The 15,380-nt window shown below is 38.9% G+C and overlaps 1 protein-coding gene across 7 annotated transcripts in view; it reads right to left on the bottom strand.

Annotated features, from left to right (window-relative positions):
- Nucleotides 1–15,380, bottom strand: part of map2k4a (mitogen-activated protein kinase kinase 4a) — a 191,580-nt gene that overhangs the window by 101,676 nt on the left and 74,524 nt on the right. For 2 of the 7 annotated variants that reach the window (XM_068004315.1, XM_068004317.1), the window contains exons 2-3: nucleotides 12,472–12,600; nucleotides 4,673–4,705 (exon numbers count right to left, since the gene is read on the bottom strand). The exons of 2 other annotated variants lie outside the window; for them this stretch is intronic. In XM_068004315.1, coding sequence (XP_067860416.1) covers nucleotides 4,673–4,705; nucleotides 12,472–12,600 — 162 coding nt within the window. Of the gene's footprint in view, nucleotides 1–393; nucleotides 484–4,672; nucleotides 4,706–5,660; nucleotides 5,720–12,471; nucleotides 12,601–15,380 lie in introns of those variants that run through there. 3 more of the 7 variants (XM_068004320.1, XM_068004316.1, XM_068004321.1) reach the window with 3 other exon arrangements.

Here is a 15,380-nt window from a genome sequence, read left to right as displayed (position 1 = left end):
CTGCAGAATCAGATCCAGAGAACCCAGCTGTACTTGAATTAGTTGCCACTGTTCTGATGCAGAACTTGATTAACTCCAGACTCACCAGCAGCAGAGCGGACTGTAACAGCATAACGATTCCCGCATTATCAGCTACTGCTACCTTGGCTTTCCAGGAAAATTGCACAGTGTAATGCTAATATACTCGCGTATATGATAAACATTACTTTGGCTCAAATGAATGGTACCAACCTTGAAATGTTCTGAAGGTGAGCTCACTAGCATGATTTTTGAGACCTTTCCCTGGAGTATTGTTTCAACTCAGTATAACCATAACATTGGGACAGATATCGTACGGAGCAGTGAGGCAAGGTAACCGCTACTCCCACGAATCAAATGAACAAATTTACTTACTGTGGGCTCTGTGGCATCGAACTGCTTGAATTTGAACTTTTTTAAAAAACATGCGCTATCAACCCAGTCTCTGAGCAGCATGAGTTGCTGCGCAGCTGGAAAAGTGTGCGAGGAAAAACACGCCCACAAAATCTGTCAGGAAGAGAAGTCACGCCCACAGAATCAGGCTGCATTACTCAAGCAGGCAAGCAAACATCATTCATTTAAAGTTAGTATTCTATATGTTATTGTAAAGAAAAATTTTAATTTTTAATAAAAATCCAAAAAATTGAATTAAATTAATGAAACAACGGAAAAGTAAAAAAAAAATTTAATGAACAAAAATTAAAATGAGTAACATGAGACTCCATATTTTTAAAAAGTTAATTTTTAGTTGTTTGGCAATCATTAAGACTACAAATTTAGTTTAGACCAGGTATTTTTAAGCGTTTGGTGGTGTAATTAGTTACTTTCCAATTGGACAGATAAGCAAGTTGGCGCTTTTTCAATGATTTCTGATTGCAGCTGATCTGTCCCTTTAATTCGAAACCGTCATATCGCCGGCAAATCACTAAGAGCAAGTTCCAGATTCACTGCGCACGCACATCCATACGAACTTGCTCCTCCATTTCGCCACGAACAACGGAGAGAGTATTGTTGAACTCCATTATTTCCGGAGCGATTTCTGCCCCAATGTTGTAAGCATAAACTAGGTTGAAGTCAGGACACAAATATACAGCTTTCTGACTGTTTTGTGGTCATTAACCTGTGGAGATGGCAGACTCAACCCTTGAAATATATATCCAAATTAGCACAAAAATATTGCAAATTCAGCTGACTTATTTGAAGCACAATGATTCAAACTACAATTTTACTCAGCATTATTCAGTGGCGAAATTCCTCTTTTTAACAAGGTGTGAAAATAATCAGTTTATCACCTTTAGGAGGAAAAGTACAGACCTTACTGGAAGAGGCAGGAACTGTACTGACCATTACATGACAGCCAGGAGTTGGCAAATTAGTACCTAAGTTCCTAGAAAAATTGCTTCAGTTCTTGCATAACTTCTGTTAGTGTGAACCACATTGCAGTTAATAAATTTTAGCCACACTCATTTTCTTTGAAAATAAAGTTTTACTCAGTGGTCTGAATCTTTAACCAATTATTTCCTATGAACTGCTGTGTTCCTTTGGCCAGGCACAACATTCAGCTCAAACAAAATTTGAGTTAATCATCTCTAGAGAAGTTACTCCAGGTTGAATATTTTCCCTGACGCAACTGCTATTTTAAAAGTTACAATGCCTTGTGTAGACATAAGCCGAGTTGACCTAAATGGCAAAATGACTTTTACAATGTGTGCCAAATTTAATGCAGTTAAAAAATAAATTTAGAAAAACAAACTGTTGTTGATTGCAAGCCACCAATCAATATCCTGCACAGATGTGCATCACCTATTTAGCAATGATCCACTAAGAACTGCTGTCTGAAGTTTAGGCAGTACAATAGCCAGCATTATGCATAAGTCTGAGCCCTGAAGTCATGACCTCCATCACCAGAGCACAACCTTTCAAACCCAGTCTTACTCAGCGAAGGAGAGAAAGACAAAAGACAAAACAGAACTAGAAATAGAAACCCTTCACCGGCAATTACCATTTTAATTTCATAGACAAATGGATAAATACATAAATGGTGATGTTAGAAGTCTTCATGCAGTAGATCACTAGGATTAGACCAGAATATATTTCTAAAATTAAGCTTCTATGGCATGATATGCACAATGGTTCAAATCTTCAAACAACTCTCCCTATGAAAATATAAAATTACGTTGGTCATGTACTGAAATATATTTTTATACAGTTTCCTGTTTACTTTATATATTATATATTTTAAAATAAACAAGAAACTGCCAGTTGTCATACTCTTACTTTGCAAGCCAATCGTAATATGATGTTCACAATTAACATGGACTATTGAAATGAACATTTAGAGGGTAATTTTCACCTAACCCATCCAGTGGAAAATGATGGGATCAAGGCGGTCACGTGTTTTACACCTTGCCTAATTTTGCTTTCCATTTACTTTAATGGTAAGTAAAATCAGTGGAGTGTAAAACAGGTGGCTGACCCAATTCCGTCAGTTTCCCGCTGGGTGGGTTCGGTTAAAATTACCCCTAAATAGTTTCAGATATTATTCTGCGATAAAAAGTGAATGAGATTTGCATTTTCAACCACACAAAATTGTGATGAACCTATAGTAACATTTTTTCTGGCTGCAGATCAGAATACCTGTAAACTGTTGCAACTGTAAACTAGCACGATTTGAGAAATTGTGTTCAACTATACAGTACTTTCATCACAATTACACTAATAGATGCAAAACTTCTAGGGTATAACATGACAACTGCTCTAACATTATAAATATGGTATAATTTCAAAGACAGAAATGAAGAGTGATGTGTCTGTGGGGTGGGGCAGGCAAGGTTTTAAATCAACATTGAAACCAACAAAGTAAGCACAAGATTCAAACAGGAAAGTTCTGTTGCAACAGGCCACGAGGATTGTTTTGACACAAAAATTGTTGTAATTTTTACATTCAGTAAACTCAACACATAAAAAACATATCACCCCAATAATATTACAGACCTGCTTCTGGCATAAGGAGTCATGCAAAAGCTAGGGCTACCACCGATACTTATACTACAAGGTGGATTCCAGAGCAAAAGAGGCAACATAAAAACTATGTCCTGGAGCTGCCTCCTGAGGGAGAACCTGGAAATTAGACTCAAAAATTCACCCAACGTTGTGCCAATTTTGCTGTTGTCAAGTTAGGCTCAATTATCCTCCTAATCTCATTAGAATATGCTCAAACTTAAAATGGGAGTAAATCAGCGCAATCAATTGAAACCCAAGGAAAGGGCTGAACCCACACCATATATTTCTTCCTTAAGTATGAAAATTTAAGTTTCAACTCATTTAACCATCATCATTCATTATAATTCATGCACATCAGGCACAGCATGTTTAGGAATCTGCAATCAGGGAAGCTTTTCAATTTTTAATGTGACTTATACTTATGGCATAAAAATCTATTCAAAGAAACAGAAAACAGAACAGGTCTCAATGAGGATAAAGTTTTAAAAAACAAAAAAATGCCAATAAACACAAGTATTACTTTGTTTCTTGATGCGCCTGAAAACGTGGTCACAATGTTAAGAGACACCCCCACCCCAAACAAGTGCAATTGGCAGATACTCATGAGAGTTGGGAGTGCAGCCAGTTTTGTGGGCGGAGATTCATTTGGATGATGGGTTTGATAGACAGACGTAAAAGATCGAGAAGACTTGAGTGTATTGTAGTTACGAGTGTTAACTAACGCTCAAAATTTCGCGATTAAACCACTTAATTGGTTTGCGCCAAGGTTACACGTCTTGGTGTGAATTCGGAGTAAATTCCAGGCCTATGTGTTTCAAGTCGTGATCACAACATTCATTTTTGCCCTCCCGATTGGTTGTAAAAATCCCATTAAGGGAAGCAGCAGCTTGCATCTCAGCTGTCTACATTAGCTGCCACCTCTGCAGCAACAGCCAAACATTTTCTCTTGAGGTGATGGTGGCAGCACCACCTTATTTATATTGCAGCGCTGGTCACTGTTGTGAAAGTTTAACTGGGAGTTTCAAGTAGATTTTCATCTGAGCAAAACTCAGATGGTGTATGCACTTCCTGGAGTTGAACTGCCTTGTATATTTTACATTCCGATCAAGCAATTATTTGTGGGCATCCCAAAGTGAAACAACTGAATTACCCTGGGGCATTGATAATTCCATTGTTGGGAGGTCAGGCCTTCGATGCTTCTGAAAACCACAGAATTCTTGTAACAACAGCCTTGTGTGGAACAATTCGATGGTTCTACTGTTACAAAACTAATGTTTCTTTGTTTCAGTCCTGATAAACACTGAAAATTACATAACATTTCAGAATTAAATAAGCAAATGCTAATAATTTCCATCTGCCAAGAAATCCAACAAAGGACAAAGTTCCAATGGTTACTGGTACACAATTTCACATAAAACCAATGTCAGGAAGATACTGACTGAACGTGCAATTTGCACTGAAGTTCTGGCAATCTCTGTTTGTCAGCACACTGAAGAGGGCTACAATATTTGCATCACAGAAAAGAAATGGTATTTGCTAGACCAAAGTTCCACAGACTGTTAGTTGGAATGGCAGCAGACAGATTCCCACTACCCAGTTATCAGAGTCAGAAGCAAGTTTCAGAATACAGTACCATGAAATAGGAGCTTACTTTGCTCTTTTCCACAGACGCTTAGCTGAACCCCTAAAGCAAAGAAAACAAAAATTTTTTAGAGATAATTGAAACACAGCAAATTTCCACAGCTACCACTGTACCTGTAAAAGCCAGATCAGTAGGCTTCTTGCCAAACACGGTTAGGCATTCTACTGAAAAACTAATGCTGGCTTCTTTGGTTGCAAGAGTTGAGCTGCATTATTTGGGAGGGGGGAAGGAGAACAGGACAGTCTTCATTTATAAATTATTTTATTCTTGACTGTTACATATCTGTCCAGTCATTAATTTATAGAAAGAGCTGCGCAATAAGAACTACTTCAAAAGTATTGTACGTATATTGCTAAGATCCAAGACCAGTGACAATGTAACACAATGACAGGTCTTGCGTTTATATTTTTCACACATCAAAATTTTATTACATTTTTACCTATATTTGGAAATAATTTTTTTTTACACAAAAATATAGAAAATTTCGCAAAACATCTAGATCAAGTCATGAATAAGACCTGCTCTGCAGAATCTAATTACTTTTAGCACTTGAGTTCGGTGGACTCCTTCACTCATGGTAAATTAAGCATTCCATTATTCCCTATTGTGTAACATCTCATTTTCCCCCTAACAATAAAAATTAATAGCAGGAGCAAACCATTTGAAGTACATACAAGCATTATTCTTTTCTGGCTCCACAAACACAGGACTCTTGACCTGTTAAGGACCTTGAATTAATACTTGCACATATTTATTTTTAAAAATGCATTTCACGTGACATCAAAAATCCATAATTTGGAGAGATAAAACAAATGCAAAATGGCAGGGTGATTGAAGCAACATGTCACTATTGTGCTCTAAGCACCCCATGCTGCTGAATTAAAATCATTACTAACTAGGTAAAATGAAAATATCCAGGATTTGGATTCAAGATTTGGATTCAATTTTCGTTACTTGCAGCAGTTGAGAGATGCAAAAATGAAGGTTAGAAACTGACCTTTCACTTCTGGGACCTGCATTCAAATCTAATCCATCCTATTTGAAATTCTCCTCGGTTTGCTGGGTAACCCCATGTAATAAAAAAAAAATATTCAATACCTGTAAGCCAGTGATCCTGGCCCTAACCTATTCTGTAAAGAACTTTATTTCAAAGTAAATCTATATGGTAAGAAGAACAACTTGCATTTATATAGCGCTTTTGAACATAGTAATATGTCCCATGGTGCTTCACAGGAGCGTAATCAGACAAAAGTTGACACCAAGCTAAAGGAGACGACATTAGAACAGGTGACCAAAGCCTTGGTCAAGGAGATAGGTTTTAAGTAGCGTCTTAAAGGAGGAGAAGTGACGCGGTTTGGAGAAGGAATTACAGAGCTTAGGGCCTACACAGTTGAAGGCACAGCCACCAATGGTGGGGTGAAGGAAGTGGGTGATGCACAAGAGGCCAGAGTTGAAGGAACGCAGAGTTCTGGGAGTGTTGTAGGGCTGGGGGAAATTATAGAGATTGGGAGGGGTGAGGCTATGGAGGGATTTGAACACAAGGATTAGAATTTTAAAATTGAGGCAGTGTAGGTCAACAAGCACAAGGATTATGGGTAAACAGGGCTTGGAGTGAGTTAGGATACCAGCAGCAGAGTTTTGGATGAGCTGAAGTTTATGGAGGACAGAAGATGGGAGGCCAGCCAGGAGAGCATAGGAAGAGTCAACATATTACTCTCTTTTTCTGAATTTTGTGCTACTTAAAGGAAGGGGAACCGAACACTTTTCATTTCAGGCATTCAGCTTCATCAGGAACCCTGGGTCAGGTACAACATTGTTAAATGCAGAGCAAAACTTTGTTTAGTCTTTATCAGCCATGTGTTCCAATGAGGAAAAGCAAATCCTCCTAAAACAATCCAACATTTTCTATTTCCCACACCAGCCATTCTGTGGCCTTTAAATGACAGCCAATTTGACAATATTGTGGTTGAGGGCATTTACTTTGTTGATCATTACTCTAGAGTGACTGGAGATTTTAATGCCAATTGGTATTGAATTTGGACACTAAGTGCACAAGGAACTTGACTGAGGCTATGCAAACTCATTTCACAGGATCCTCACAGACTAGCATCAGAGGAGACTTTCATATCATGTGGACTGGATTCGAACCCAGGTTCCAAAGGTCAATGGCCAATTTCTAATCCATATCATCACCACCCAGAGAATCTTTTAAAAATTTATCTGAAGTAGTTTCCTGATGAGCTATCAAATATAAATATACGCCCATATAATCTCTCTTAAATGCCAAGTACAAGTGGAACAAAAGTTTTCATGCAGATCTAGTTATATCAAAAGAGGTGTTCTCAACACTTTATAAGGAAACAAATACCATGCAGAATTGGTAACTCTGTCAGTTAGTATTTTTTAAAATATTGTTTTAATTAAAACAAAAATGTCATTGCACTAAAAACCCAGGTTTAGGCACAAGAGCCTGTCCAATATCCTCAATGCACATAACACACTCACTTAACAGCAATGTAACCCAATCACGGCACAAAGTCTCGTAATCCTGCCATACATCAATGCATGCTTTATCATTCCTATTACGCATTCAGGTTCACTTCTTTAAAATACCTTATACCAGGACCCTGTACAGTATCCTGCATTAGTCTACTGTGTTCCATTGAAGTTGACAAAGCTATATTCATTGGCATAAAAAAAACCATTCTGGCACTTTTACCGACATTGTCTGGAAGAGATTTTGTTTCAATTTATGTTCTTACAAAACTGCTATTAAGTACGCTTCAGCTTTCAACAGTTTAACTCCCAGAGATAGCACCTTTTAGAATATCGATTAGCTGGTATTCCAGAATAAACAGCCATCAAATTGCATGCTTTTGCATGTTACTTGAACACAGAATAAGAATTCATTGGATACATCCACACCCAAATGGAAAAATAGTTTTCATTAAGACCCAGCAGGGGGTTAGTTGTTCAGCCAACACAAGTATTGTGAGCTTTGGTATTGGGGGGGGGGTTTGGTGCACCAATCCTTGTCAGAGGGGCGTGAGTGAGTGAGTGTGAGTGAGCGTGAGCGTGCGTGTGCGATATATATATAAAAATACACACATAGCGAGACACAGAGAGAGATACACAAAGAAGGAGAGACAGTGAGAGAAAGAGACATGCAGACACAGAGGGAGGGAATCTCATTGTAAAACAGTCCTGTTCATTTATATATTTCACACAAAATAAACCGGTTTGTATCAGTCTCATCTCACCACAGTGTTTTTGAGCCCTCCGTCTGAAAACACAGAAGAACGCACGTGGCAGCAATTGCAGTATCATAGCATCCAGTACGCACGATGGGTCTACTGTTTCTATCCACAGGTTAACTAAATATTGGACAATAGAAGTACTCTCCATTTTTCAGGGGAACAAAGCGAGCAGTGATGGTGAACCCAAGAGAACGGCTAGTGCAGGGCATTACAACTGTAACACACATTGTAGAAGTATTGGTACCACTAGACAAAAAATATTGCAGGTTTGTGATTCAGAAAAGTTCTAGCTGGATTATGGCCCATACATGAACTAAAATTTGGTCTTAACCAGATGTGCAAGTAGAAAAACAAAGACAGACTCCACTGGTTCACAGGCACACTGTTCATGTCAGTTCTTATGCATTTATTATATTAGGTACTTTAACCATCTTTAATCACTGTATCTTATTACTTTATGTTAAAAGGAGGAAAGGCTGGGGGGAGGAAATGGAAGAAAGTTATTTTCAGTACAAAAGTATACACGTTTATTCATAAATTGAAGGTGGAGTCAGTTCTGTTTCAGCAGAGCAAAATGCCAGTCATATGAGCTTTTCATGCTATGCCCAAGTGAACTGTGGAAAAACACCCAGCAATATAATTTTGAGCTGCATAAACATCATAGTGAAGTACCAGTGAAACCAATTCAAGGTGATAAATTAACAAAATCAAAGAACATCAAAACATATCGGTATCAATAGGCTAGATAAAACAGACAACATTGGAGGAGGTCAAGATTAAGGCTGGATGTAAAAGATCCCATGGCACTATTTTGATGAGGAGCAGGGGAGTTCTCCCCAGTGTCCTGGCCAATATTTATCCCTCAACCAACACCTAAAAACAGATTATCTGGTCATTATCACATTGCTGTTTGTGAGACCGTGCTGTGCACAATTTGGCTGCTGTGTTTCCTACGTTACAATAGTGACTACACTTCAACAATACTTCATTTTACTGTAAAGCGCTTTGGGATATCGTGACAGGCACTATATAAAGGCAAATCTTTCAAGTCTTTCTTTCTTATTGTTGTTTGTTAAACTGGGTAGCATTTATTCAATTATTTCAAAGAATGGCAAGTGATTTCTCAAGCGATTCAGTGGCATTTGATTCAGTTTATAGTCGGCCTAAAAATGAACATTACATTTCCTGTTTAAATCTTAGATCTGAGAAAGTTTATTTCAATCTTCATATTTTCATTATACATACTGAAGTGTTCAGGAGAATAAGCTGTAGAACTGTATATGTAAAATTAAGCTTGGAAAGTTGCATTAAAAGGAAAATTGTGTGTACATAGTTCTGGTGTAAAAGCTAATTCTACACAAAGAATAATTTTTTTTAAATACTTCGGTAATTTTAAAAATTGCAATGTTAATCCTCTACACAAAGAAATCAAAATATCTGCAATTCTTGTTGGTCAATTTCATGTTTTCCTTTATTCCAAAGGACAACCCACATCATTTTATAAAACATAAAAAAGTACATTTTTAAAAACGCAGCACCCTTTCTTGAAGATGGATATTACCAGACAGGCCAGATGTGTACAGTCTAAATTGACAAGAAACATTTTGCAACCAAGTGGTAGAGAGCACAATAATTGACAAGAACTTTCAAGTTTAATACAACATTTAGTACACGCAGAAAACAAATATCATGAGAATAGAAGTGTTCCTAATCACTAGTTCTCAATGCAGCCACAGAAAGTTAAACTTCGGGCCAAATGGCATTGAAGTGCCATGCGATGCATCAAAATACAATTTCCTGGCTTCTCTTCTCAACAGCTGATTATAGGTAAGTAGGAGCGCCGATACATTTTTAGAGTAAGCAAGTGTACAGTTTTAGGGATCAAACACATCATAGAACCCGAGAAAACATTATTACTGCACACCATGGGTCAATATTAATCCCCCCACGACAGGCAGGGATAAAAATGAAAAATCACGAAATGTCACCCCCAACCCACCGCGAACATGCCCGTTGCTGTTTTTACGGCAGCAGATTGTGTTAGGTGTCTATGTCCCGTTCTTGAGGCAGGACACTTCATTATAATATTTAAATCAGGCTTGCACAGTGCAGTTCAAAGCCTGATACAAATTTAATGCTGACCGGCCGGTTTCCCAGGGTTCAGGAAACCCGGCAGCAAAAAGGAGGGAGCAGCTGGATCAAGTAGGTAAGTGTTTTTTTTAAAAATAGCACTCCTTTTGAGCCAGGAGGAGGAGTGCTCCCCCCGGCCCCTCAAGCAAACCTGATCACGGCCTCTTCTCACCGCCGCGATCAGCCAAAACCCCTCCCCAACCCCCGGTCTTTGCCTCCCTCCCGATTGCCATGCTGCGACCACCCGACCCCCCCCACCCCGCCACCAAGCCCTGATCTTATTCTCCCTCTCGATTGCCGGGCTCCAAGCTCCCCCACCCCCTCTCCCCGATCTTTACCTCTCTCCCTGCCGATTGCCATGCTCCGTCCACCCCAAACAAGTCCCGAACTTCCTCTCCCTCCTTCCCAATTGCTGTGCTCTGACCACCACACCACCACCCCCCCCCCCCACCTCCCCCGATCTTTCCCGATTGCTAGGGACCGTCCCCAACTGCAGCCTTCTACCGCTGGCTTTCCCTCCCGGCAACAGGCCAGTCTGTCAATCTGGCCAGCTGCTGGGCAGGAATCGGAATTAAAAAAATGATAATGGGGTCCTGCCGTTAAATTCGGCAGGACCTCCCGTCCCCAGGTTTCCCCCCGCAACCATGCTCCCCCACTCCCTCCCCACAAATTTCGAGGCCCACATTTCTCAGTACCTATCTGCTTTTCAATAGAGCAACTGTGACAACATACAATGAACCTTTCTGAACTAGCTATATAAACAGCTTAGTAAATGCTGCCCCCTCTTGTACTGCAGCAACCATCAACATCATTACTGTGAAAAGAAACTAAACGGTAAGTATTTTAGAAATTTCAACCCAGCACTGGTATTACTCTTTAAAAAAAAATTAAAGGATGAAACACATAATAAGCAGAGCATTTCTAGTGGTACATTTTGACTTTCAGTTTATCATTGATGTAAAGCAATTTTCACTTCACACTAACACCAAACTGGTAGTATAAATCTGACATCAGGGTCCTACCCATTCCAGAGCCGAGCGAGACACCATGGAGATGCAGTCTCACCAATTCAGTTTGACACCACATGGGAGTGTAAATCCAATCCGGTGTCAACCCAGGTTTACAAAGTACCCAGAGGGTCGACTGGACTCCCTGAAAGCCTACCTGGTCTTAATTTAAACATTGGGAGCACCAGGATTCTCAAATCCCTGTGGTCTAAACATTTTCATTTTTAACTGTCCCTGCAAGCATCCAAACAAGTACAGGCAGAGCTCTCTCCTAAACAGGGCAGTTAAAAGTTCTGGCCGGGGGGGGGGGGGGGGGGGGGGGGAAATCAAGATGAGAATAGAGTTTACTGCCTGGTTTCAAGCTGGTAGCTGCAGAGTAAATGCAATCTTAATTTGCCAGCTTGTACATTCACTGGCTATTATGCATTAAATATTTGCTGCTAAAACAATTGCTTTACGGGAATTAGTACTTTAGTAGATGCTTTTACAATTCTTAGTTGCACCAAGAATTATTTCCTGCTTTACAATGGAGATGGCAGATCTATTAAGTCTCACTTACTTTCAGAAAGCCTTATGCGGGGGAACAAATGTAATCATGTCCTGCAGCTAAAAAACATATTGACCTCCTTCTTCTTTGGAAACAGATATATTATATATACATTTTTATACTATATATAAAAAATATATATAGTTCTGTCATACAACCATGTACTCACTAAAGCAAGATTGCCACAAAAGCACAACATTGATTAGATCAAAAAACAGGGCTTGGTGCATTCAGCACCAATGTACTTCTAACTACAATCTTACAACTCCACGACGTCAGTATCTCTGGCGCAATCAAGGCCAAGGGCTGCAACTGTCTCTCCACTGTCTAAGCAACAATGCCAGTTAAGGGGCAGTCACGAGCAGGACCGCCAGCACCCACAATACCCTCCCCTCCTCAAAACATCTCCCACTTCTACAGTGAACCCAAAAAAGTATTTTGATGCTGGTCTCAATGGGACTTCCAGAAATCAAGAACCTAGAACACCAAAATAAGTAGGAAATCAGCAACCTTGCCTTCAACCCCATCACTGACAGCATTGAATGGTCACTAACCGAACAAAATTTGATGCCGTTACGCTTACTCGTATTTACCTCGTCCACATGCAGCAGACAATAATTTTCACATATTTAAACAGTGTGGATTTAGCCATCAATAATGCATAATTTGTTAGGAATTCTAATAGAGGAAGAAAACCTATTTAGTCACGTCCTAAGTTGCCATGATCTCATTGAATGGCGGATCAGGCTCGAGGGGCTAAATGGCCTACTCCTGCTCCTATGTTGCATCAATTTGTTTTGAGAGATTCAATGGCCCTGGGATATGTGGAGCAAAGCAAAAAGGGATAAAATAATGTAGGTCACTCACCAAAAGTATAGTAGTCCTCATTTTTCGAATGAAGTTCTCCTCCACATACCAACTTTCCCACCCTCCTCCCCTCTGGATCTTGGTCTGGACTGAGGAAAGGTTTCTGTTTGAGATTTCTGTGTTTCAATTCTGTGTTTAAAAAAAAGAAAAAAAAACAAAAAATAAAAACATGTAATGGATAGGACAATTTTGCTCTACAGAGAGACAAACAGGGTACCTATTTTTTTAATGCAGTGCAGGCAGAGAAAAACAAGGAAAGTTCCTTTACTGCTCAAGTTAGCAAGATAATTAGCAAGTCTAGATCCCACTGGCAAAAAACACACAAATAGATGGCATTTTGAGGGATGATTACATAATATAGGGGTTGGGGGATTGATACGATGGTATGATGCAATGTGCTCGTAAAGGACAGACATCCTAAAACCCCAGTGAGCCTCCCTGGCCTTGGGTCACACTCATGGTATATGGAAATCTGAATTCCTAAGATGAGAATTATATCTTCAGCGAGTAATTTACCTTTTTACAAAACTTAATGACTCCAACACAGTAGATTGAGACCCCTGTGGTAACTGCTATGCAAAGCTTAATGACTTGGCATGTTCTATTCAAAATAGTAGACTAAAAAGTTATGACAGCCAAAAATACATATATCTTAATTAATTAATAAACTTTTTCAAGGAGGGTCACTAAAAGCCCATTAGACAGCCCAAGTTCATGCTTCCATGCCTCCCCCCTCAAAGATCTCATATACACAAATATATCACTATGCAATTATTTTCACTACATTTATGGACTGCATTTAACTGGTACATTTGTAACTGTGTGATCAAAAGAGAACCAAATCCCAATGTTAAATTAATATTTAATTCCATTAGTCACTGTTGGTTCATTTACTGTGACTGGTTTCTCTGCTACTTCTCATTTCTCTAAGAAACGTGCACTCTTATTTGACCACTTGGACTGCTGTGACGACTTCTCCTCTAACATTTTTAAAAATGTGGCACACAAATAACAACCAATTTTTTTTACTACACACAAATACATTTTTGCTGAAGTGTTCTCTTCTTTCTAAATCATGTCTCCTTTAAACTGGAGGTTTTAAAGCTAAACTGCCTTAACACTGGGGAGGTAACAGTTGTGTGCCATTTGTTACAATGGCATCACCTGCAACCAACAGGGTACAATACGACTAATAGTATGACAGCATTTCATACATGAAAAAATATTTATCAGACACTTCTAATTCAGGAGAAAGGCCCTTTAATTAATCTACATAACATATCAAAACATATCAAATTAAAAAAAAGGACTGGCTCTTCAAAAAGCTACAATGCAAAAAAATAAATTTTTACAGCTAAGAAATACTGTGCAAAAGTTTTTGAAATACATTTCCAGAAATACCTACCCAACCTGCCCACATCACTCCCTTCTTTCTGCTAATGGCATTCAGCTAACTAGATTCCATTTTCTGGAATTTTCTCTTACCATCTCAGGCACTCCAAAACCTTCCTCAAAATTAACCTCTTTTGGCCAAACTTGTTCCCAGCTCGAGAACCGAAAGCTCATCTATGGTGATTTGAACCTTTATCTCAGCTTTTGGTCACCTCTCCAAATCTTCACTGCTTTGGCTTGTTGTGGATTTTCTCATGCTTCTTAAGTACCTTGGGACGTTTTCTATGTTAAAGAAAAAGGTGTTGTGGCAAGATGCTGGGCTGGCAAGCAGTGAATTTGACCCCAGTCTTATCTTTCTTTGCATGTCACTGAAGCTGAGAGTTTGTGAGTTGGTCCATCCAGTTGAAACAGCATGTAGTTGGTCAGTAAGTTAAAATCTTTAATGGAAGTTATGGAAGACTACATCTATTTTGGGAAAATGAAGCTTTTTTTCCCAAAAATCTGGATGCAAAGGATTCTCTTGACTTTCAAGGAGGTTTAAGATCTCAAAGCTTCCTTAAAGTCAATTTGCTCCGTAAGAAATCTGCTTGAAATTCTCTAAGAGAAGAGAAAGTTTTGAAATGGAAGTTCATAAAGCACCATGTCAAAGGAAATCCAAATCCAGTAATGGCTTTGTTTACAAGTAATCAGCTAATCAAACATATTTCAGCAAAGGTTTAGAAGAATTGCATGCTGGGTAAGTACTACAACTTTTCTCTTAGTACTGCAGCTTTTCTGTCTTCAGCAGACTGACCCCATTTCACACTTCCAAGTGGCTAAAGAAAAATCTAAACAAATTAGATTTTGAAGATGTTAATTTAATTGAGATCAAATTTCAAAAGCAATATAATGCATTAAACTGAAATTACATAGTTAGATTAATACTAGCTGAATTATTTTGAACAGCATACATCTTGAGAAAGCCTTTCACCATTGACATAACATGTATATGCTGAATCAATCATTCTATCGCTTACTGATCTGGCATTTCTTCTGAGTGCCAAAATATAACTTTGCACACGAGGTTAAAAATTCAGGCAATTGGTTTCATTTGGGGAAAAAAATGTCCCTTTCTTGCCAATGCATTGAATGCTAAAATTGTACACTGCTCTGGTCAGACAAACTCAACTAGTATTGCTAAATTTGTTCAAGACAAAAGGGAGCCATTCAAGATCTGGAGGCAATGCAGAGAAGAGCCATAAAAGGCTGACCTGTAGCATCAGAGGACTAGGTTATGAAGGAAGACCGGAGAAGCTTGGGCTGCTCAGGTTTGAAAGAAAGCGAACCTCAAAAAGGTATACAATACAGTAAACTGTATAGAAAAGATAAATCCAAATGACTAACTCCAGCTAAACCGACAACAAGACGAAGGGGCAAAAGACAAATTTAAGATGGTTAGGAAGTTGTTCTTCACACAACAGTGATCAACACTTCAAGTGGACTTCTAGGTAGGGCAGTGGAGGAAAAAACTTTCGAAT

The sequence above is a fragment of the Heptranchias perlo genome, chromosome 23 (genome assembly GCF_035084215.1).
Source record: "Heptranchias perlo isolate sHepPer1 chromosome 23, sHepPer1.hap1, whole genome shotgun sequence".
Classification (NCBI taxonomy): Eukaryota; Metazoa; Chordata; class Chondrichthyes; order Hexanchiformes; family Hexanchidae; genus Heptranchias; species Heptranchias perlo.
The sequence above is the reverse complement of the archived record's forward strand: the minus strand, read 5'-3'. Positions and strand labels throughout refer to the sequence as shown.